The following is a 24,504-nucleotide window of genomic DNA, read 5'->3' as shown; positions in this document are numbered from 1 at the left end:
TACACCAATACCAGGATGATGACAATTTGTTGAAACACCAGGATTACAAATTATGTCTGGGCCAATATTCAAACCCAGGCTAGAGATCTTAGAGGGAAGTGTGCATACCTCTTGAGTCTGCACATGATGTATTCCTCCTAGTCCCTGAGCCTGGGACACTTTGAAGGAAAAAAAAATTGCGATTTTGGTAATTTTCACACCCACTTCATCATGTGATATTTCTTGCCTTCATCGTGAGTTGGGTGTGAAGATACTTCTGTGGGTCACAGTCCAGTCATGTTGTTTGCTGTCTGAATGTGGAAAACATCTGGAGAACCGATGGAGTCTGATGAACACTCACCATTCCATATTGTTATTCTGACATTGTTTCTTATTTGTGACATTTCTTTTTTCACTACACGTTTACAAAATCTCTTTCTTTGTTATTTTCTGCAGGAAGCCTAAGTTCAAAAGGAGAAGAAAAATTTATAAGGAACAACTTCCTGGTGAGTTCTGAGAAATAAACTTTTCACAAAATATTTTTGCTGTGTTGATACAAGTATTTGCATGGATTAGGATATGTAAATACTTGAAGGAATGGAGACCTGAAAAAGGTTGTGGTTGATTTCTTTACATTTCTTTTCAATTTGCCGGTGGTGGCTGCTTGGTTGGTGTCTTCCTGATGACGATGACGGAATGACTACTCTCACCGCAGCAACCTCTTTTGTGCCTGCACTGGACACTTTGTTTTGTTCCTCCAACAATACCATGAACAGTGTTTTATCATCTTTTCACTGCTTTCCTTCCCAATCACAGCTTCAGTGGCATTACCTCAAGTTTAATATCATCTTCAAACAGCTTGCAACCTTACATTCTGTGCTTGAACTTTTACAGGTTTGGGCAGAAATTTTGAAAAGAAAATAAATTTTGAAGGGTTAGAGTTGCCAGCAATAACTCGCCATCTCTTTGTCGAAAGATATCATGGGTCTTTAACGTTCCACCAGTAATCAATGCCAGTCATTCCATATTTAGCTGTTCCTGGAGATCTTCAACACATTTCCTCTTTCGGTTCGGGTGAGTGGGGAAACAAATTTTCTCAATCAAATGTTGAGAGATCTTTAGAATCCCTTCTGTTTGTGATACAACACAAGACCCATAAACACAATACACTCAAAATAATATGTTTATCCTCCATACTTACAGAACACAGTAACAAGCTTGTCTCTCCAGTCTAGGTCATTGATGCAGGAACTGAGAATCATTTGTTACTTTGGCCCTTAGCTATCATGCTAACCAAGCTGTTACTTTGCAATGGCATATAAAGTGAAGTGGTTTTGAGACTGCGACCGTTTGCTTTGAAGAAGGACTAATGCCTGAAACACCACTTCCCCTTGCTTCCCACAGCAATTAACATATCCCACTCAATACTTGGTTGAGAATATTCATTGTCATTATTTTTCCTTTGATACAGACCTGTCATTTTCTTTCTCAAGAATAGTTTCTCATTGAGACAACTACTGTGATTGGTTATACATCATCTGAAATCCACGCTTTAGATATAAAATAGAATTAAGACCTTTGACCAAATATTGCAGCTCATTCAAACCATCAGTTTAATTTCCATTATCTGAGGACCCATTCACTCGCTCGACAAGAACACAGTACGAGGGTTACCATGTTTGAACTTTCAAAAAAAAAGGACACTGAAAAAAAAAGAGGACACTCCGGGGAGATCCACTTCCAAAAGAGGACACTCCGGGGAGATCCACTTCCAAAAAGTGGACACTCCGGGGAGATCCACTCTGAAAAAGTGGACACTCCGGGGAGATCCACTCCGAAAAAGAGGACACTCCGTGGAGATCCACTCCAAAAAAATAAGAGGACACTGAATTGGCCCGGTCCTGAGAGGGACATGAAGAAAAAACAGGACACTCCAGAAAAGGTCACTCCAAAAAAAATAAGAGGACACTCTGGATAGGCCCACTATTGAGAGTGACACTCCGGAGAGGGCCGATCCGAAAAAAAGGACACTTTTCAAGAGTTTCCTTTACGTATTGAGCAATCGTACCTGCAATCTCATTAGGTGTGTTCCTGACCATGAATATTTTTCACTGCAAACTGCTATTCTTCCATACAAAATACTGAATTATTACCAGAAATATTGTGCTTATCCGAGTCCACATGAGATTGTAAATCAAGAGCACCTTCATTTGCCACAGAGTTGTACGTCACAGCTCCACATACCAAGCACTTGGCTCCCCATTCTTCTCAACCACTTCGAAAACGCATGAATTTTGTCCTTGTTTTGTTTTCATGACGTGTGTGTGTGTATATATATATATATATATATATATATATATATATATATATATATATATATATATATATATATATATATATATATATATATATATATATATATATATATATATATATATATATACTCGTATATTGTTGCGGACTGGGGATCGGGGTCGGGGGCAAGAAGACCACGAGTGGAAGCTACCTCAGGTTCCCACCAGACTTTACGGAATCGCAGGCTGTCGTGCACGATTAACTTTGTGATGTGGCAGGTCACTAATCGACCGTGAAGGCCAATAACTCGACCACGTGACTTAAGATTGAATAAATACCCTGAGTCACGTGGTCTAATATATACTGTTTACCTAATGGTCACGTGATCTAATTACTGTGGGACATGCCCTCGGTACGCCTTGTTCAAACCGGATCACCTTGCCGGGGAGAATCAGCCGAGTGTAACTGCCCAAGGAAATATCGGCAAGAAAAACAGATCATTGGGGATAAAATCCCGGCTAAGCTCGGATGCAAACCATGCTGGACCAATGAAAGAAAATATGAAAACGAGCTGGGAACATTTCTATACAAGGACTTATTTACAATCAAGTGAGGAAAGGTATGTGGCACAGTGAATGGGGTTTATTATTATGTACAGCAGAGATAGCAAGGAATTTGTGGGGTGCAACAAAAGGCAAGCAATTTACAAAAGCAGACACAGCAGACTTATCCCGTTATATCTTCAACAATCTTAACCTTTGCTACGACAGGAGCCAACACACACACACACACACACACACACACACACACACACACACACACACACACACACACACACACACACACACACGATTAGGTAGCCAGAAAGAAAGAGAGCAGATGACAATAAATGGCCTCACAATACCTGGCGCGGTTGGCCGACCAACCCAAACCGTTTTCGCTTTGGGGGAGGTAGGAGGGAAAAATACTGGTGTTTCAGGTGTGGGAGTGGGAGGTGTGGTATCATACCAGAGGAAACTGTGATTGCGAGTCAGTAATGGATGTTCTTTTGCTGCGTCCAAAGGGGATGGGATAGAGGGGTGGAAAGAGAGAGAGAGGAGAGGAGAGGAGATGCATGAGGCAAAAGACCCTAACCTAGTCTTGCATAGGTCTGCTCGTGTAGCGTGTATCTCTGTGGGATGCTCCGCTTGAGCATTCCCACCTCAAGAGTTGGTGCGTTATCTCCGGCTTAGTCACTTTGCCAGGGCTCGTGGCAATGTGCGCTCCGCACTGGTCCTCCGGAATAAGCACGTCTCAGTCGCACACCAACCACGAGTGAAGAGCCAGCAACGGGCAGAGGTAACGACGAGCCAGCAACGGGCAGAGGTAACGACGAGCCAACGACGGGCAGAGGTAACGATGGGCCAGCGACGAGCAGAGGAAACGACGAGCCAGCAACGGGCAGAGGCAACGACGAGCCAGCAACGGGCAGAGGCAACAAAGAGCCAGCGACACGCATAGGCAACGAAGAGCCAGCGACGCGCAGAGGCAACGAAGAGCCAACAACGGGCAGAGGCAACGATGGGCCAGCGACGGGCAGAGGCAACGATGGGCCAGCGACAGGCATAGGCAACGAAGAGCCAGTGATGCACAGAGGCAACGAAGAGCCAACGATGGGCCAGCGACGGGCAGAGGCAACGATGGGCCAGCGACGGGCATAGGCAACGAAGAGCCAGCAACGGGCAGAGGCAACGAAGAGCCAGCGACGGGCAGAGGAAACGATGGGCCAGCGACGGGCAGAGGCAACGAAGAGCCAGCGACGGGCAGAGGCAACGAAGAGCCAGCGACGGGCAGAGGAAACTAAGAGCCAGCGACGGGCAGAGGAAACGAAGAGCCAGCGACGGGCAGAGGCAACGAGGAGCAGTGAAGAAGAGGGCGAAGCAGAGAGGCGAAGAAGAGGGTGGACAGCTCCGCAATCTGCCTTTTATAAGCCCCCGGCGAAGGGTAGGGTGATGACCCAAAGAGATGCGCTGTGACCCGAATCCCGCTTCTCTATCGGGCCACAGCAACCCAAGCCGCGCCCTGCCAGGTTCCTAGGACCGGAAGCAGTCTCATTCGCACATCCGGCATGACACGGCCCAGAGCTCCATACCAAATTCCTGGATTGCTCTTCCCACGACCCCTCCTTGCCGCCTGTTTTGCCATGTTCTGGTTGACTGGATGAGGATCGTATCAATCCCGCGTGCTGACCTGGGACATTCCCGGCGAGATGCGGTTGGTGCTATTGACATCTGTTGTTCGTCCCCGTATCACGTGGTTCGAATATAGCCTGAGCTATGTGGCACGCCTCTTGTTTCGTGGCAAATTATATCAGTACAGAGGTACGAGGAGGTGCGGGAGGTGTTGGTTGTCGAGGTGGTGAGTTTTTGGTGAGCGAAGATTGAGCAAGGTGAGATCCCATTGAAAATTGGCACGCAGATTTGACTGAAATTGCGCACCATGTGCGGGCTTTATCGTGTGTTTGTTTTTTAATGTTGATTCTCCCACGGGAGGCTGTGTGGTGTGTTTGCTCTTCATATCGTGGTGTGTTTGCTTGCTTGCTTGATTTGTACCATGGCTGAAAGGAAAGGGTTGAAATAGAAATCTGAATAGAAGATTGAGATACAATTAATAGACCGAGCTATTAGACCCCTGCAACGCACTTCGTCTTGTTAACCCACTAGACATGAGGGGAAGGTCTTGCTGCACGAAGACTAACGAAATAACTGCCTTGGGATCACTGTATGTTGGGCGCCATTGTGTTAGAGGCATGCGATTTTGCAGAACCGCAACAACATATATATATATATATATATATATATATATATATATATATATATATATATATATATATATATATATATATATATATATATATATATATATATATATATACACATTTTTTTTTGTTATGGCCATGGGTACTGAGTGTATTGTGAGGAGGTTAATCCTCGTTTCTCCTTGGAAGAACCGGACCTGGGGCCACCGCTCACAATTAACTTTGTGGTACGTTGGGTTGCTTTTGCAACCACGAACGCCAATCAGTTAACCACGAGTTATAGTGTTCACTGTCTAATTTGCCGTTTAACTAGAGGTCACGTGGTGGCTTCCTGAATGGGGAGCGCGCTCTCGGCAATGCACCAAATCTTATCTTGATTAGATCTTAAGTAGGTTGGCCGAGCGTTTACCGCTGGTGCATGCCGACTATGACAAGTTAATTAGTTTGGGAACTACCTCCCAGTCTATCTAGGTTCGGACAATGCTGGATCAATGGAAGGAAAGGACATGCACAGACAGATTGAATCGTCAACAAGGAATTTATTATAAAGAAAAAACAAATAAACTGAAGAACTTTTTATTTGTTTGTGGTGAAAATAGGTAAATTCAAATCAATCAAATTAATCTCAAGCAAATAATGAATTAAACAGGCATTGATAGAAAAACAGACAAAGAGCAGATGCTTATCACTATGCCTTACTTAATGATTAAACGTGAGACAAGCGTACCCTGCAGATCATTCAGGGGGGGAAGAAATTCGATCTCTGCTTACCAAGGTAGAAGTCGTCATGCGTCCATTGAAGTGTACCAAAATGTGTGAGCGTGCCTTGGCCCGCTGCCAGCGTCCTGCCTCGCCATGCACCCACCCACAAACAGGCTCGAACACCAATCGACATTGCGTCATCACCCCCAATAACCAGGGACGCCAAGAATCGGGTACGAGCAGAACCAGCAGTAACGGTCCAACCGTCACCCACCATCAGGAGCTATCAGGAGCCCTAACCAATTGACAGCTGTAAGGCGCTGTGAGGAGTTGTAACCAGCTGTCACCGACTCACCAACGAGCTGAAAGGAACTGTCACCCAGCTGTCACAAAACTGTCAGGAAAGCAGTCCTCCTGTCCTTTTTATAGGCGACCAGTGTGGGCGGAGCCTCAAGCAAACTTCAGCAAAATCCACCTTGGCTATTGGCGCATCGTTGCACGTGACCAACCGTTAACCTCGTGATCAATCCCTCCTTACCAGAGCGAGATGCAACCCCAAATCAACACAAGCCTGGCTTAAGATGCCATGTTTGGGGTGCTGCACGAACAGCAGAAAGCAGCCATTTGCCAGAATTACCAAGCGAAAACGTGAAGCGCTCACAAAACGTCAACAACAAACATCACCTCTCCGTTCAGCCTGACATGAACAAGAGCCAGCTAGCGTCCATAGAGCTACCGAACGGGGCGTCAAACGTCGATGGGAAAAGGTGGTGGATGTCAAACGTCGATTAAAGAGAGGTGGGTGTCGAATGTCAATGAAAGAGATGTGGGTGAGGTAAATGATCTACAGCCGTATTTGACCGTCAGAATAACTGCTCAGGAAAAGCCCACGGTGTGCTTAATCAAGTGTCCTGTAAGCCAAAGTGTAAATAAATCGTCCACCTCCAAGCCAATGTGTCCCGATGGAAAGGGGGTAGAACGAGCCTCTGTTGGGCTAACGGCTATCTCTCGTGAGCATGAACATGTCGTAAAGAGAAAAGGCCATCCCATAAGAAAGGGAATCTGTTCTATTCTCTTCTCCAACAGATCAAAGTTAGAATCCCACCAGACATGGGGATGGGTCTATCTTGGACATGCATTTATGGAAATAACTGTCTGAGGACCTGAATGTTTGTATGCATTAGTTGGATCCGATTCTGAAATCCAAAACAATATATATACATACATATATATATACTAGTGCGTGCCCGAAGGTGAGTGCCAGTATGTGCAGCCTCTCTCTCTCTCTCAAACCTCGAAAAGGCACATCCGCGGGTCCCCAGTAATATTCCTGGCAAGTTTCAAGCGTGCAAAAGAAATAATAAATAAATAAATAAATAAACATTAATTGTGATGTCATTCGTGATGTCATAGCACCGTGTCCTGTCATTGGTCGACAGATAAATGGCCGTAACTTGGGAACCGCTCGTCCGATTAATATCAAACCTTGAAAAGCACATCCGTGGGGCCCCGGCAATATTCCTGGCAAGTTTCAATCAGATCGGACCGTCGATCGTGCAAAAAATAATAATAATAATAAATAAATAAACATTCATTGTGATGTCATTCATGATGTCATAGCACCGTGTCTTGTCATTAGTCGACAGATAAAGGACCATAACTTGGGAACCGCTCATCCGATCGATTTCAAACCTCGAAAAGGCACATCCGCGGGGCCCCGGCAATATTCCTGGCAAGTTTCAATCCGATCGGACCGGCGGTCGTCGAGAAACGGCGGTCGCAGACAGACAGACAGACACACAGAGATTGCTGGAATTATGGATCTATATATATATATATATATATATATATATATATATATATATATATATATATATATATATATATATATATATATATATATATATATATATATATATATATATATATATATATATATATATATATATATACATAATATTTTTTTCTTTCCTCTGCTGACAAAGTCGCCGGTGGCATTGCTTTTGGGTTGACAATCCATCCATACATACGTCCGTCCATGCTAATTTTCTGTTTTGTCTGCAACCGCTTATCTGATTGACATAAAATTTAACCATCGGTGCAACTACTCATGGAATGTTTCAATGATAAATGTGACACCATAGGTCACGTGGTGTAGCAGCCATGTTGGAAAAAAAATGTCCTGGGTGGCTTCATTATGACATCATAATTCCATACGTCGAACGCTTTAGCCGATCAGTATGAAAATTTTTGAGGGTTATCTCGAGTAAATTGTACATGGGGAAAGAATTGATGACATCATGTGGTACAGTAACCATGTTGTTATTCCACATATAAACGTTCAACATTATCTCTGAAACGGTTGAACAGATTGAGGTGAAACTTTACAGGTTTAATCACCTAACCATGAGGAAAAAAAAAGTTCTCCACCTATGATGTCATAGGTCACATGGTTTGGCAGCCATATTTGATTTTCCCTAAAACCTCCAAAAATCATCATCTCCAGAACAGCGAGACAGATTGAGGGGAAACTTCACCCATATGTTCCCCAAGCTTTGGCGATACCAGGGTGTTCATGAATAATTAATAGGTTTCATGGTCTGGCAGCCATATTGGGTTGAACAAAAATATTTTTAAAAGTTCTCCTGAACTGCGTCATCAATTGACATGAAACGTCACAATTATGATGTAGTATTCATGGGGAATATATTGTTGTGGGCCGGGGGTCAGTGGCGAGAACCACCGCTAGGTGGGGAAGTTTACGCCTCTCCCACCAGGCTCCCCGGAATTATAGGCGGTCCCTCCGGGTAACTCCGAAGCCGGCGGGTCGATTAATCGACTGTGAAACGCCAATATCTCTACTGCGTGGTGTAGGGTTAATTGTCTTGATCCCAATATATATAAATAACCGCGCAGTCTTGGCTACCGGGGATTCACGCCCTCGTAACGTCTGGCCGAACCGGATCACTATACCAGCTACTGTAGAGTATCAACTTCCACCTACCAACTCCGGCTCGGATGCAGTCGAGCGGGCCTGCAACCATGTACCGATTACTGGCGATGAAACCCCGTCTAAACTCAGATACGAACCATGCTGGACCAATACAAGAAGGGACAGAAACGGACTGGGAGCATTTCAAATAATTTATTTACAATTAAAGACAAGGAGGCAAGACTTGAAGCGAATATGCAGAGAATATTTACAAGGATCAAAAACACTTATTCAGTTCTACTTAAAGACGGGCCCACATGCAGACACACACACAAATGAAAAGAAAACCCAGTTTTTATTGGACCCTCCAGCCGATGAGAGAGACGAGCTGGGGGTCAGAGTTCAGTTGGGCACCTGTGGGTCGTTGAAGGTTCCAGCCGCACGTGTGGGACTCGTGGCTCGTGGTGGCCCGCGTGGCGAATAGTCGGGTTCGCAAAACAGGCCAGAACTCCCCGCAACAGCCACCATGAACAAACTGCAGCTGACTCAGGCTCCGTGAACAAACTGCCTCAAAACCCGACTAGCCACCGTCAAAATGCTTTCTAACCCACACAAACTCTCGTCCACACATCTCCTCTTGCACAGAGCGTCTCTGACATATATCTTCTCGCACATGGGGAGGGGCCTTGGTGAGAACCATCTCGCTGTCTGTCCTTCATTGGCCTACGGCCGCACCCTACTGGGGCAGAGCCGTGGCCCCTGTTCGGAGACCCCATATTCTCCACGTGGCTCCGCTCTCGAAGAGTAACAGTATCCATGTTGCGTTGGTGCAAGAGTTAAAACGTTTGTAGAAGGAGCGTTGGTGGGATCACAACCCACGTTTTCGAGCCTCCCACTAAACAAAAAGGAAAGGGATCTGACTACACACGTACTTACCGGCATAACTAACTTTGGGACCTGAATGTTGAGTGCAAATGGTTTCCAGATCCGTAACAATGTTTCTAAGTTTCAACTGGATCGGACGCATGATCTGGCAGCCAGGATTATTTAATATTTTGAATCTGGATTCAGGTATTGGTTCACGAGTCAGTAAGTGACCACTATATTCGTTATGGGTGTCTGTCTGTCCCTGGCATAGCTCCGTGGGTTTTAATCCGATCCTGATAAAATTTGGGTGGGAGGTTTGTATCATGATCCTGAGATACAATCCTGAGATCCTGAGATAGTTGTGTTTTCCTGAGAATTGGCGTGCTGCGCCCATTATGGGTGGAGCCACGTCCAAAAAACGTGTTTTTAGGGGGTAGCCGATTTCAAGTTACATCTTCTCCGAGGGGGGTTGTCGAATCTGGCAGGGATTTCGGTATTTGGTTAGCCCAATGGCAGCTGCATAGCCCCACGGAGCTCAATTTTTCATTTTCGTCCCAAGGTCAAGGTCACAAGGTCACGAACTTAGAAAATGTCAAAAAAATCAACAAATTGGGCATCGAGCTCCTAGGGTTTTCAACTGTTTCGAATGAAAGTTGGTATGCAAGTAGTGCTCTTCGAGTACAACAACTTTCATCATTTACAGTTTTTCTGATTCCCGCCAGTTTGCCCGTGGCATCCCCTCGAAGGTCAAAAAATAAAATAAACCAATGTCACCCGCAGGGTGACCCGTATCTTGCCAAAAGGTGACCACGTGTGACTTCTTTAAGGTCACACTGAGGTGAACAGAGCTGCTATCCACCAGGAGTGACTCCTTGAGGAATATCTGCCTACGAGAGATTCCGATGAGAATCGTTCTACAGAGTAACCATGAAAAATATGCTTTTGCCTCATAACATCACCAAATGACGTCATAATGTCTCAAGCTTGACATATCTAGAAAGCACTCATCGAGGTGTTCAATTTGAGGTACTACACGATATGGTTCCTAAAACTTGAAAATTTGACCTTGGGGTCAAATATGTTTGACCTGAGGCGCTAACCATGAAGGTCAAGGCCAATCGCCACCAAAAATTAATCAGCTGAGCGCCAGACCATGAACTATATTCCCATGAAGTTTGAAGACTATCCGATCAAAATTATTCAAAAAATAAGGGTTTCGTCGACTCCCCTGATTTGTGCCAAAGTGACCTTGACCTTTGACCTTGACCTTCAAAATTTTGTGCACTGAAAGGGACCTCTATAGGCCTCTGATATGCGAAGTTACAAAAATTTCCGATGATAACTGTGCTCTGCAGAATTTTTTATACGTGATTACAGACAAACAAACAAACAAAAAACAAAAAAAAACATACAAGCTGACTAACATATCTTGCAAAAACTTCGTTTTGGCAAGATAAATATGCGTTTGCCTCATAACGTCACCAAATGACGTCATAATGTCTCAAGCTTGACATATCTAGGAAGCACTCATCGAGGTGTTCAATTTGAGGTACTACACGATATGGTTCCTAAAACTTGAAAATTTGACCTTGGGGTCAAATATTTTTGACCTCAGGCGCTAACCATGAAGGTCAAGGCCAATCGCCACCAAAAATTAATCAGCTGAGCGCCAGACCATGAACTATATTCCCATGAAGTTTGAAGACGATCCGATCAAAATTACTCAAAAAATAAGGGTTTCGTCGACTCCCCTGATTTGCGACAAAGTGACCTTGACCTTTGACCTTGACCTTCAAAATTTTGTGCACTGAAAGGGACCTCTAAAGGCCTCTGATATGCGAAGTTACAAAAATTTCCAATGATAACTGTGATCTGCAGAATTTTTTATACATGATTACAGACAAACAAAAAAAAACAAAAACATACAAGCTGACTAACATATCTTGCAAAAACTTCGTTTTGGCAAGATAAAAAGGCGAACCATGTACATTGCTCGTGAACCATCGCTGTCTCCAGACTTGTTTAAATCAAACTTGGTGCAAGTATGTATAATGATGTGGCAATCTGAACTGTCCAGTCTGGTTTGATTATTATCCTGATGTCTGTGGTTGTCGAATGAAGAACGAGTTGTCCTCATGAAGACTTGTGTAGATCTGTATTGGTTTTTCTGCTCTGACAAGGGATGAATGCCTGAAATGTCAGCTTCTTGACGCTTCCTAAAGCAGTTAGCAAAGCTTCATCAACGTCCTGTCGATTCCATCCGTGTTTCTTAAACTCTAATGGGTGCTTCACAGGTTGTGTGTTTTAATCTTAATCACAACTGCTTGGTCCCTCATATGGACATTGTGCTGGGTGTCTGTCTCAGAGCACGAGTTGGGGGACGTTAATGATCTCTTGGTGTATTTCACGAATTGTTTGCAAGTTATCGCAGACAGCCTGAACAAATAACAAATTTCTGCCTTCACCAAATCCAACCATGTTAGACTAAGCCAACTGGTTTGTGAATTACTTTGGGGCAATCTTACATGTTGGTCGAACCCTTGATCCCTTACTTGGTGACATGGTACACGAAGGACTGTCTGGCCAAGAAGAAGGAGACTGTAATTTATGAAACCCATGACGTATTTCCACAGTATATACATTGAAACATCGTACTGTTCTCACCATTTATATTTGTCTGTCACAATATCTGTTTCACGTGGAATTTGTGACCACTTACCAGGATCTCTCAAGTTTGTTGACTATGACATCATTGAAAATTTGAAGCGTGGTGGTATTGGGTTCAATGAAGCCTTTGAAAAAATGAAGGCTGCGCCAAGCAAGGAGGAGTTCGGTTGGGTTGAAGGCTCAATGATATTTATGGTAAGCAAGACATTGGAATACCGACATATTTATGTACCTTATTGTCCAAATATTTTAATCATTTTTGATTGAAATGAGATTCCTTATCGTAGTTGATGTGAAATAATCATTTGAACACAGCTTCATTATTTCTCTTATTATCCAAAGCACTGTTGTGAAGCTCGATGGTTGTGCCTTTATTTAAAGGTCGGGGACTGGAAGATTATCTCCAAACTTGGACGAGGAAACTTTGGAATTGTGTTTAAAGCAACGAACCTCAGCACTGCAAAAGAGGTACATGCTTGTGGTATACTTCCTGTCTCTTCTTTTCACTTTCTGGGAGGTATAACATAGCTTGGGAGAGAGCAATAAAACAGAACAGAACAGATCAGAAAAAGAACAGAAAGAACAGCAGAGTAGAGGGACACAACGGAGGAACGCATCAAAGAGGAATGACAACAACGGGATGGGAAGATTCTCCTGCCTCTGAATTTGTCTCCTTTATTTCTATTTCAATGAAAAATGCTTTTTCTTTAGACCTTCAGGTCCCACATTATTGCTGTCAAAGATTCCATCATGGTTGTGGTGACAATGGATAAATAATGTGCAATTCGTGAGAAAGAATGATGGCTGTTTGTCAGAAAGCTCACGGAAAATAATTGGCAAAACTATTTTTAGGCAAAATCGAAGGTGTGGTGGCTTCTTCCCATCATTTATACCATGTATTGTCTGACTGTTGAGCGTGACCTGTAGGACCCTCCCACTCCACACGAAACATTACCCAATAAGCAACATGGAGGGGGTTGGCGAGATAGTTTACAGGAATACATCCTCGTTTGTAAGCTGTCTAGATTCAACTGTAACATTCGTTTGTAAGCTGTACAGATTCGAGATGAGGTTAAAATCATGACCCAGCTATAAACTGTGAACCTGGTGTTTCACAGACAGGACGAGGCATCAATGTGTGCACTATACCTCGGATGGAAGTTTAACCAGGCCTCTCTGCCCGCATTAATCGGTGGACGTTAAAGATCCCACGGTGTCTTTCGCAAAGACAAGGCGAGTTATCGCCAGCACCATGAACAAATTACAAATACTTGTTCTAACCTGCATCAGCTGCACAGCCCCCCTCCACCTATTGCTGTTTATGCAAACCTACAACTAGTCCTGCATATGAAAGAACGAATGACTAAGGCCTAAGTCACATTTGCTCTACGGCTAGGATACGGCGGCCGTACCTCCCCCCCCCCTGAATTGACATAAACGTGGGGCGGCCGCAGAGTTTCTGAGGTGGCCTCAGGGTGGCCCTACGCCGTATGGCTATCTTTTACCGGCCGTAGGGGTCACCGTGGAATTATAGCGCTGAGTTATAACTTTTTTCATTTCTACGTTGGCCGTAGCAATTCGACAAGCCAAGCTGTGACGTAGATGTGTTCCACATCGACCGTACAATAGGGCGTACGGTGGGCTTGCGTTATTTGTGTGGCTGCCGTAGGCTCTTATCAATGAAAAATGAATTTTGCCAACCCACAAAAAATTACAAAAAAAAAATATTTACGTTCGCCTTCGGGCCCCCCAGTGCTCGCCTTGCGGGCACCTTGAGGCTACCTTGCGTCTGCCTTGAAAATTCTATGGCCGCCGCAGGGACACCCTAAGGTCACCGTGCGACATCAAATCAAAGACCGTACGGCACCCCCATATTTTCGGTCTCCACAATATCTCAATACCTCGTGCGGCTACCCCAAAAATAAAAACATATGTGACTGCTACATTGTGTGACCGTGGAAATACTGCAGCCCCCCCAAAATTGCTAGTGGCCGTAGATTTTGTAGACCCTACGGCCGCCGTGCCAAATGTGACTTAGGCCTTAGGCCTAACCAATTGAAAATTGAGCAGACTCATCCTGTTGTTTCATGGTATTTCCTCCAGTCTTTCATCGCCATTCATCAGCACTTCATGCTCTCCTGCCTCCCCCATGCCTTCTTCCCCTCTCCCCCCCCAATCCCCCCTCCACTGACTCCCACCTTTGATCTCCTCTAACTTCACTGAGCCTCTTCCCCACACTTTATGCTTTATTCTTTTATTATTTTTCTTCCTTCTTGCATTCCTACACTCAACTGGATTCACTTGTGGTGTGCCGATGTATTTGTCTGACCGTTCCCTTTTCACTCTTCGTCTCTGTGAAGCTGTTGGTTTCTGTGTCTTATTATAAAAATAGATAATTATTGTATATCACAATGCACCAATATTATTTAATAGCAGAAGCCCTTGGTAAAAAATACCACGACAGAAAAGCTTTGGCATATTATTATATACCAGGTGAATCATAAGTTCCAGGACATGGTTTTAGCAGCTGACACAAGATTTGCTTATACCATCTACCAGGGTGAGTAATGAGCCTCAGCAGTAATACATAATAACAGGAGTAATATTAAAATATTACAGCAATACAACAATTATAATACTTCCTGGTTTTTTAGAATTCCTGAATGTTTTAATGTTTTGAATTCCCAAATCACGAATTTTTGGTCATCCGCTGCGCTTTCTGTCGAGTACACTTCCAGTCTGAAATTTTTTTTTTCCCAAAGATGAAAATTTGATTTGGACGGTGCTGGCTTTCCAGAACGCTCCTTGAAGTCTTCTTGCACCTGTTGCATCGTCTTGTTTGTGTTTCTCCTCTCTTGGTGCCGCACCACTGCTTTCAGCCTCTCTTTCACTGTAAATTGACTGGTGTCTGCCATCTTGGTTACATGTATTATTTGTGTTATCTGAAAAAAGAAAAAAAAGAAACGGTACAAATAGATGGAATAAACAAATCTTGTATAAGGAGCGAAAACCGTGTCCTGGGACTTATGACTCACCCTGGAGAAAGGAGAAGAGAAGAGAAGATCGGCCACCCTCCCCCCAGAGAAGCAAAGTTTGTTACGACATTGTACACTGTTGCTAAGCACACTAAAGGGGCGTGAGGACTGCGTGATGCAAACAGCCGGTCTACATGCGTAATGTGAGCGCAGTCACACTCCCTCCCACTGGAGAAGTAAAGTTGACATTTTTAGCAATGTGGATGACAACGGTGACGGGAAAATCGAAGAGTGGTTTGCAACATGGGATGACATCTCGTGGCCGACTTCGAGGTCAGCGGGGGTGGGGGCCGTCGGTGAAAAAGCCCTTTAGCTACATAAGGATGGACCCCCCCCCCCCGCCTACAATGCTTTAGCGTATTATTATATAAATTAATATAAATGATAAAAAAGAGAAAGAAAGATATAGTACAGTATTAAGAAAGATTATAGAGAAAAAGGAGGAGAGAAAGTTGGCTTCCAAATAGTGATGTGGTTGCTGAGGGCGACAGCGATAGGAAAATCGAAGAGTGGTTTGCACCATGGGACAACATCTTGCGTCCGACTGGGACAAGCAGGGGGTGGTGGCCTTGGGGAGGGGGGGCCTTTAGCTCCTTAGCATATTATTTTATAGACTTTACTCGTTTTCCGACATTGTAACTGAGATGTTAAAATATGATCTTTTGTCTTGTCTCTTTCAGGCTGCATTGAAGTTTGCTCTGGATTCGGAAATGCAACCACAAGTAGGTTTGTGTGAATATGAAGATAATGGTGTTTAAACTGCTGAACTAATACCATTTAGATCTTTCTCTCTGGTGGAGAATGGTGTCCCCCGGCTGAGGCTGTTCAGTCTCTCTCGGTGAGAGTTATAATTTTGTGGTTTTTTAGCTCGCCTGTTCGAAGAACAGAGCTATAGCGATACCCCCGGCATGAGCGTGAGCGTGAAAATGTTAAAGTTTTTGGTGCAAGTTAATTTTTCCTTTCTTATGTTTTTATCCACCACACTTTTTTTATACGCCCGATATATGTATGTATGTATATATATATATATATACATACATATATATATATATATATATATATATATATATATATATATATATATATACATATATATATATATATATATATATATAATTATATATATATATATATATATATATATATCAGGTCGTATTATGTGTCGTCCGTCTGTCTGTCCGTCCGTTCTTGTCCGCACTCTAACTCCCAAACTTTTCAACTTTCACGTTTCATATTTGGTACATAGGCACAGACTGTGGAGACGGTGTGTCGTGACATACGTTCGTCATCTAAAGTGGTTGCCATGGCAACCAGGATGCTGTTTTCCATCCGTTCCTGTCCGCACTCTAACTCCCAAAGTTTTCAACTTTCACGTTTCTTATTTGGTACATAGGCACAGACTGTGGAGACGGTGTGTCGTGACATACGTTCGTCATCTAAAGTGGTTGCCATGGCAACCAGGATGCTGTTTTCCATCCGTTCCTGTCCGCACTCTAACTCCCAAAGTTTTCAACTTTCACGTTTCTTATTTGGTACATAGGCACAGACTGTGGAGACGGTGTGTCGTGACATACGTTCGTCATCTAAAGTGGTTGCCATGGCAACCAGGATGCTGTTTTCCATCCGTTCCTGTCCGCACTCTAACTCCCAAAGTTTTCAACTTTCACGTTTCATATTTGGCACATAGGTACAGACTGTGGAGATAGTGTGTTGAGACATACGTTCATCATGTAAAGTGGTTGCCATGGCAACCAGGATGCTGTTTTCCATCCGTTTTTGTCCGCACTCTAACTCCCAAAGTTTTCAACTTTTACGTTTCATATTTGGTACATAGGTATAGACTGTGGAGACGGTGTGTCGCGACATATGTTAGTCATCTAAAGTGGTTGCCATGGCAAACAGGATGCTGTCTTCCATGTAGTAGCACAATTCTGTATATACCTTCTTGTTCGGGCGTATATTGTGCTCACTTGCGCTCTTTTTACTGATTACAATATACAAATACATATATTGCTTTTAAATTATGTGGATCAGGCCACTGCAATTCTTTATTTAAAATATTAATTATTAGACGAGTCTTTGAAAAACGATAAATGTATAAACAGGCGAGCACTGACTGGGTGGCTTTGACACCAACTCTGGTTAGTTATATGGTAAGTTCACCTTTATACAATTTATAAAATTATTTTGTTTGCTAAATCATTACTTTTGAGTATTTTTTGCAGTTGTTGGTTGAAGCTGAAGCAATGAGGAAACTTGATCATCCAAACATCCGTAAGTGTGTATTTCACTCAAACTTATGGCAGTTTTTACAAAAGTTACAAATTGTGCTTCTGTGACATTCATTTCTCACTTATCTCCAAACTACTCACTTTTTTAAAACGAATCAAAATCATAGTTCAAGTTTGGGATTAAAACACACCCGTTGGGATTACTTGTTCTTCAATAGAAATATCAGTCACAATAGAAATATAGAAGTGAGCTCTGTCCGACCGACCGACCGATCATCTGTCCATGTACTTATTTGTACGCTATATTTCAAAAACTGTTGAACATTCAGCTTTTATATTGCAGATATCTATTCCTCGTGGCATTATCTCAACCTGATTAGATTACGACTGTGATTGGCTGAATGGCGTTGCCATGACAGCCATCTCAGTAACTTGGGTTGTGAACGCGATATTTCAAAAAAGGTTTCAAGATTTAGGTTTCATATTACACAGATCTGTTACAAATACCACCCAAAAGGCAGGGGACCTATAATATACAAGGAAATCTAACATAGGTGGAGGCCATTCAGCCCATCATGCCTACGTGAACACCATACTGATTTATCAACACAAGATCCCAGGAAGAAAATGCAAAAAAAGTTTTTAATTAATGACATAATTGTTTCTTTTGTTTTGTTTTTAAAAATATATATTTTTTAATTTTGATTTTTGTAGTTTTTTTTTCTTCCCCTCAGGGGAGGGGGAATGGGCTCGGTTAAAAACATACATCAACCACACAACCCCCCTTGACAAGACCCTCACCAACAGCACTCCGTACACAATCACCCATTAATGCTCAAACTACCTAAAAGTCCTGTCAACATCCCCATCCCCCTCAATCTCCATAACTACCAGGTATCTATCTAATTCTAATTGAAACTGATCTACTTTTTCTGCTGCCACTACCTTTCTAAGGATGCCAAGCCATGCATTCACTACTCTTTGAGTAAAAGTCCCCTGCCTTGCTACCGTCTTAAATATCCTCTTCTTTACTCTCAGGCTGTGGCCCCATTTCAGCTCCTTGTTATGATGCCATCTGAGAAAAAAAAAATTGGAAAGTATTTGCAACAAAGTGACAACCTGACATTTCATAACTACTTGAATTGGAACGACACTCAGTGGAGCGCATACCTCTGCCAGGCTGAACAGTTTACCTTTTGTATCCCATCAATAGGGAGGGTCTTGATCCGGACCTGGAACAAAATCGATTTGGCTTGTCCTTGTCACCTCCCCAACTCATCCATTTCGTTTTGTCAGAACTCATCCACAACATTTTGAAATATCGTGCTATGTGTCATTTTTGGCCCCATCTCTCAATGGTGAAGAATCGCTTAAAAAATTTTTTTTTTAATTACCATATTCAGTTTGGGATCTTCAACAAAATCAAGTTGATTTGTCCATGTCACACACCCAACATGTCCACAACTTTTTGAAATATCCTGTTCACAGACAGGCAAACAGACAGACAGGGGTGAAAACATAACCTCTGTCCACCTTCCATGGCAGAGGTAATAGCTACTTTTAAAGAATCAATTTACATCTTCAGATTGAAATGCCGTTATATTAATTTCAATGTTGCTCTTCGAGGTTCCATAGGAGGGTCGAGGTAGCGCACTTCACTCTGAGCTGCATAGTCTGAGTTCCGTTCCCACTGCCGACAACAGACCGTCAGACTGGTGCTTCACTAGCAGCAGGGTAAGGGATGCCACAGGAGGCCATTTGAAGGAAAATTGGCCAAGAGTGAGAATGAGTGTGAGGGAGGCTGGATTTGGAGTCAGAGGATGAACAAGTTGCATTAGGAGGAGTTTGAGCAAGGATTGGAATCGTGATGGTGAGACGCATTGTGAGGAATGAATGATGAACTGGTGTACCAATGAAGAGGTTAAATGAGGAGGCTAACCAGCAGAGACAGAGCACAAGACTCTCCTCCACCCTATCCCATCTGTATTTGCACCATTTTCATTCCACGTCCCCTTCACCAATGCTTAAATAAGAGATGTACTTTTGAATGATGGGACAGTGCTGAGTGGTGCTGCTTTAATCTTTTCAGACAAGATCATCAATGGTGATTTTCACCACTCATCATCAGCCACGACCTCTCCAAGTCCACCTATTGATTACTTGTCATTGGAAGGGTCACATGAAATTCAATATTTCTCAAAAAACAATTAATTTCAACAATTTGCAACAATTCAAAAATTAATTTCACATGTTTCTTATGTTGCTTTGAGGTCGTTGCCCTTGTTGAGTTTCTTATAACATCTTAACTTGTGCTCCACTATCTTGTTTCCCGACAGTGAAGTTGTTCGATGTCATGGGATCTCCTGAAATGGTTCTCGTTCTGGAATATGTTGATGGAAGTGAGTTGTCTGACTTTATTTTACTGAAACTCTACTGATGTTTGTGTCCATGTCCACTTGTACTTGAACAGATAATTATTTTTCTTCTTGCGTATGGCAGCTTGGCTGCCCCGTCGCTACCATTTTGTTGGGGCGCATCTATGCCACTGATGCTTCCAAGGATTACAAGGAATTTAGGCACAGGAGGAGGCCATTTGGCCCATCATGCCTGCACTACAACAATATCAGATTTAATCAATCCATCAATACCCCTTCCCTTCATGTGCAGCCTTTTTTTGGCTGCTACACTGGTACTCATTTCACTGACCTCAGAAGGATGATAGGCTGAGTCAACCCCCTGGTGTTGATTCAGCAGCCAACAGGGCTTGAACTCAGGACCCTAAGTTGCCAAGCCAGTCACCCTCACCACGAAGCCAACACCAGGCTGAGCAGATAAATAATTTAGTAATTCGTCAACATGAATTATGATGTCCTGATTGTTGGGACCCTTTATACTCTGTCTCGGGCGAATGCTCGACCGTGTATATTTATTACAGGAATATAAAGAGCACAGAAGATGGCATTAACACATTTACTTTATTTTCTCATACTTACAGTCTGATGGCCCGAGATAGTCAGTTATATTGAGCTCAACCATGACGGTTGTTTCCGAAGAGCAAAGTAAATAAATTTCATTTGAAGTTGTCGAATAATCCTTTCGGCATACAGCAGCTGTGATACTCGTCAATGATCTTGTACAAGGCATGATTCTCTGATAAATGTAACATCTCTTTCGGTCCTAACAAATCTAAGTCTCATCCTGTCACTCCAGGATTGTCAAGGTAACCCACAGATCTATTTATATGGTCAGTCTCTGGAAGTAGTTCAGTCTCTTGACGTTATAGGCCCACCACCATCAACCACAACCTCTCCAAGGTAGATCAAATATCAGAGCTGGCTTCCAAAGTGAGCTGCAGACTCCATCAATGCAAATCATTCTTTAAACCCATAGCTTACGTGATGTGTTTCTGTGTAGCTCAATGGAGTACTGCTGTCCCCTTTGTGCTGGGGCTGCAGCATCACATTTGATCTCCTGGATTCTGTTGAATCTAAAGCTCTTAACATTATCGGCATATAACATTATTAATTTGAAACACACCTCCTCCTGATTAAATGTTCATTCCACACTTTCCACACACCACCACTCCTTTTGTTCCTCTTTTCTCCCATTTCTTTCTCTTTCTCCCATTTCTCCCGAGTCTGGCATTTCACTCAAGCCGACTGGCAGGGTCTCCGAGCAGCCATCAAACTTACAGACTGGTCTCCTATCACTACTTTCTCAAACATCAACTCATCCTGGGAATTCTTTCAAAGAAACTTGCTCTCCCTCATGCACAGATTTATCCCCTCTCGTGTTCAGTTGTCTTACCCTTCCTCCCGCCCTTGGTTTACTGAAGCTTGTGGCGAGGCAGTTGTCCTGAAACAACTTGCCTTTGCCTCATGGAAAGCAAACCCAACTGAGGGCAATCTCAGTTCTTTCCACAAAGCTCGGAACAAGTGTGTATCTACCCTCAGGAGAGCCAGAAAACAACATCTTTCTCATCTCAAGTCTGAACTCTCAGACCTCTCTCCCTCCTCAAAATCCTGGTGGCGTTTAATCAAATCTGTTTCTGGTGTATGTTCCCCCTCCATCCCCTCCCTTACCTCAAATGGCCGCACTGCTGATTCCACACGTGATAAAGCTGAATGTCTAAACTCGGTGTTTGCAGCTAAATCTTGTGTCCCAAACCCATCACTATCTCTACCCACTTTACCCAGTCGCACCCAACTGTCCCTGGACTCTGTATCCTTTTCTCCTGACAAGGTGGAGAGCTTGCTTTCAAACCTCGAGTCAGATTCTGCAACCGGTCCAGACGGCATCAGCCCACGTGTCCTCAAAGCCTGCTCTTCTGCTCTTGCTCACCCTCTCTCTGTTCTATTCACCCTCTCATTTTCCCAAGGTCATCTGCCATCTGCTTGGAAATCTGCTAACATCACTGCCCTGCATAAAAAAGGTGCAAAAACAGATCCCTGTAACTACAGACCAATCAGCCTTCTCCCAATCATCAGCAAGGTTATGGAATCCATCATTGCTTCAGACATGAAATCCTTCCTCTTCTCCAATGGCTTGATTTCCAATCATCAATTTGGTTTCAGACCAGGTCACTCTACCCTGGATATGCTGCTACTGCTCTCCCATCAATGGATGGAGGTCCTCAATGCCAGACAGGAAATCCGAGCCGTATCCCTGGACATATCACGTGCTTTTGACACAGTCTGGCACCCTGCCCTACTCACCAAACTCTCTTCCCATGGTATTCAAGGCCATCTCCACTCATGGCTCGCAGACTTCCTCTCCTGTCGCAGTCAACGTGTGGCCCTAAATGGAGTTCTTTCATCCCCTCTTCCTGTGCAGGCTGGAGTTCCTCAAGGTAGCGTTCTGGGCCCTGTTCTTTTTCTGGTTTTCATCAATGATCTCTCGGACTCTCTGGAAAATCCTCTATTTCTCTTTGCCGATGACTCCACCCTCTGCCGTACCATCTGTCATCCCTCAGACCGGCAAGCAGCAGCTTCTTCGCTCACTGCAGATCTGGATAAAATCACAAACTGGTCCAACACGTGGAACATGTCTTTCAATCCACACAAATCTCACACTCTCACTATGTCTCTTCGAAAGGACCGTTTACAAAACCCCCCCATCCACTTTCTCAACAATCCTCTGGAAGAAGTCTTTTCTTTCAAGCTTCTGGGTCTCACTATCTGCCATGACCTTTCCTGGGAAAGTCACATTTCCAACCTTGCCTCAAAAGCCAGTCGCCGACTGAGAATCCTCCGTCGTGCAAAGTCCTTCCTCGGCCCTCTTGAGCTCCTGACTACTTACAAAGCTTTTGTCCGTAGCCTGATGGAGTACTGCTCTCCCCTCTGGGCTGGTGCTCCTGCCTCCCCACCTTTCTCGACTTCACGCTGTCGAAACCAGGGCTTTTAAGATCATTGGCATCTCCCGCAATGAAGCTGAGTCTTTGGGCCTCTCACTCCAACACCGTCGGTTGGTCGGTGGTCTTTCTGTCTTCTACCGACTCCTCTCCAGCCTTGCCCCCCCTGCTCTCTCTGCGATTTGTCCCAACCACATTTCCACAGGGCGCTCAAGGTCCGCCAACAACCCCCTTCTGGTAAAACTACCAAAATCACGAATCACTGCTCATCTTCACTCTTTCATTCCTCTTTTTTCCCGCCTTTGGAATAAACTTCCTCACTCTATTCTTTCCCATTCTTCCCTCCAGGCTTTCAAAACAGCTGTTCACCACCACCTCTTATCTTCCCCCATCCAAATCCTCGATCTTTTCTACCCCGATAATCCACCCATGCCCACTTCCTTCAATTCTCCTGCTTTCCTTCCTGAAAGTCCCTGTAATGTCCATCTTCTCCTCGCCATGTTCCCCGTCCCATCCCCATCCCTCTCCCTTCCACAGTTCACCTGTGTCTGTTCCCCAATGTTTTGTCCCTTCCACTCCCACCCCTCTTGTCTCATGCCTCCTTGCTGTGAGTTGTGTGTTAGCTCTCATACGAGCCTCGACCAAGGTATACAAAAAAAAAAAAAAAAAAAAAAAAAAATATTTGTGGAACTGCCCTCCAGACACTATTCTGTCGCATTCTCCCCTCCAAGACTTCAAGCAAACAGTGCACTACCATCACATGTTATCCCCCAATCTTATCTCAATGATTTCTTTTCTACCCCCATGAAACCTCCCTCACCCCACCCTCTTACTTCCACTTTCCCGTGTTTCTTCACCTCCTCTCTCTCTCCATCTCTCCTCTCCATTGTTGCTCTTTATGCATTCCCTTGCTTGTGTGCAACTGTGGCCCTCTGTCATCTCTCTCTTCTATCTCGTTCGATTTTGTTAGCAGTATTTATTTTCATTGTTTTTTGTTTATTTTAACAAAACATTCTTTAAGCAAACCCCTCCCCTTTCCTCTCCTCAAACTACCCTTCAAGTGCCATTTCCTTTCACTTATCAGAATCCTGAACCCTCATTCACATCTTCACTTTTCCTCTACTCGTGTTTTCTCAAAAATGAAAATAAAATCTCTTAGCCTGACATTGTATGTTTCCGTGAAAACAAAATCTAACGTTGTTGGTTGTGTGCAGGTTCACTTCTTCATAATCTTGATGTGTTCAAGGAACTTTGGGAACAACAGGCATGGCCTATAATGGTACAGGTGAGGTGAAAGAGCTTTTAGCCTCAGCGTGATACTGATGACGTGTTCCGTGCTCCACCATCTTGTTTCCTTACTTGATGTCCATAAATTTAATGAAGTGGGTGGGCCTCGTTTTGGAATATCATCGTAACTTGTGCTCCACATTCAACCAAAACCATTGAACTCAAAAAATTGTCAAATCTGAAATAAAAATCGATCTGTATCCACGTTTTCATATTATCGATCTCCTCCTTTCAGGTGACGTCTGCTGTTCATCATATTCACAGCCAGAATATCATGCACAGGGATATAAAGGTAACAAGCTACACTGCCGTGGACTGTGATACGTTCTGTATAACACTGCAATGAAAACTTTATTTTGTTT

At 43.6% G+C, this 24,504-nt stretch overlaps 1 protein-coding gene across 5 annotated transcripts in view; it reads left to right on the top strand.

Moving 5' to 3' along the window:
• Nucleotides 1-24,504, top strand: part of LOC147033730 (serine/threonine-protein kinase NIM1-like) — a 158,869-nt gene that overhangs the window by 15,486 nt on the left and 118,879 nt on the right. For all 5 annotated transcript variants that reach the window (XR_015055617.1, XR_015055618.1, XR_015055616.1 and 2 more), the window contains exons 8-15: nt 436-485; nt 12,295-12,434; nt 12,621-12,707; nt 15,955-15,996; nt 17,500-17,548; nt 19,842-19,904; nt 24,070-24,140; nt 24,378-24,434. Coding sequence is in view for 2 of the 5 variants with exons in the window: in XM_085871895.1 (XP_085728021.1) it covers nt 436-485; nt 12,295-12,434; nt 12,621-12,707; nt 15,955-15,996; nt 17,500-17,548; nt 19,842-19,904; nt 24,070-24,140; nt 24,378-24,434 (559 nt within the window). In the remaining 3 variants the exon portion in view is untranslated. The remainder of the gene's footprint in view (nt 1-435; nt 486-12,294; nt 12,435-12,620; nt 12,708-15,954; nt 15,997-17,499; nt 17,549-19,841; nt 19,905-24,069; nt 24,141-24,377; nt 24,435-24,504) is intronic.

This window comes from Eptatretus burgeri, chromosome 2 (assembly GCF_056783735.1).
Source record: "Eptatretus burgeri isolate ZD-2024b chromosome 2, Ebu_testis_v1, whole genome shotgun sequence".
NCBI lineage: Eukaryota > Metazoa > Chordata > Myxini > Myxiniformes > Myxinidae > Eptatretus > Eptatretus burgeri.
The sequence above is the reverse complement of the archived record's forward strand: the minus strand, read 5'-3'. Positions and strand labels throughout refer to the sequence as shown.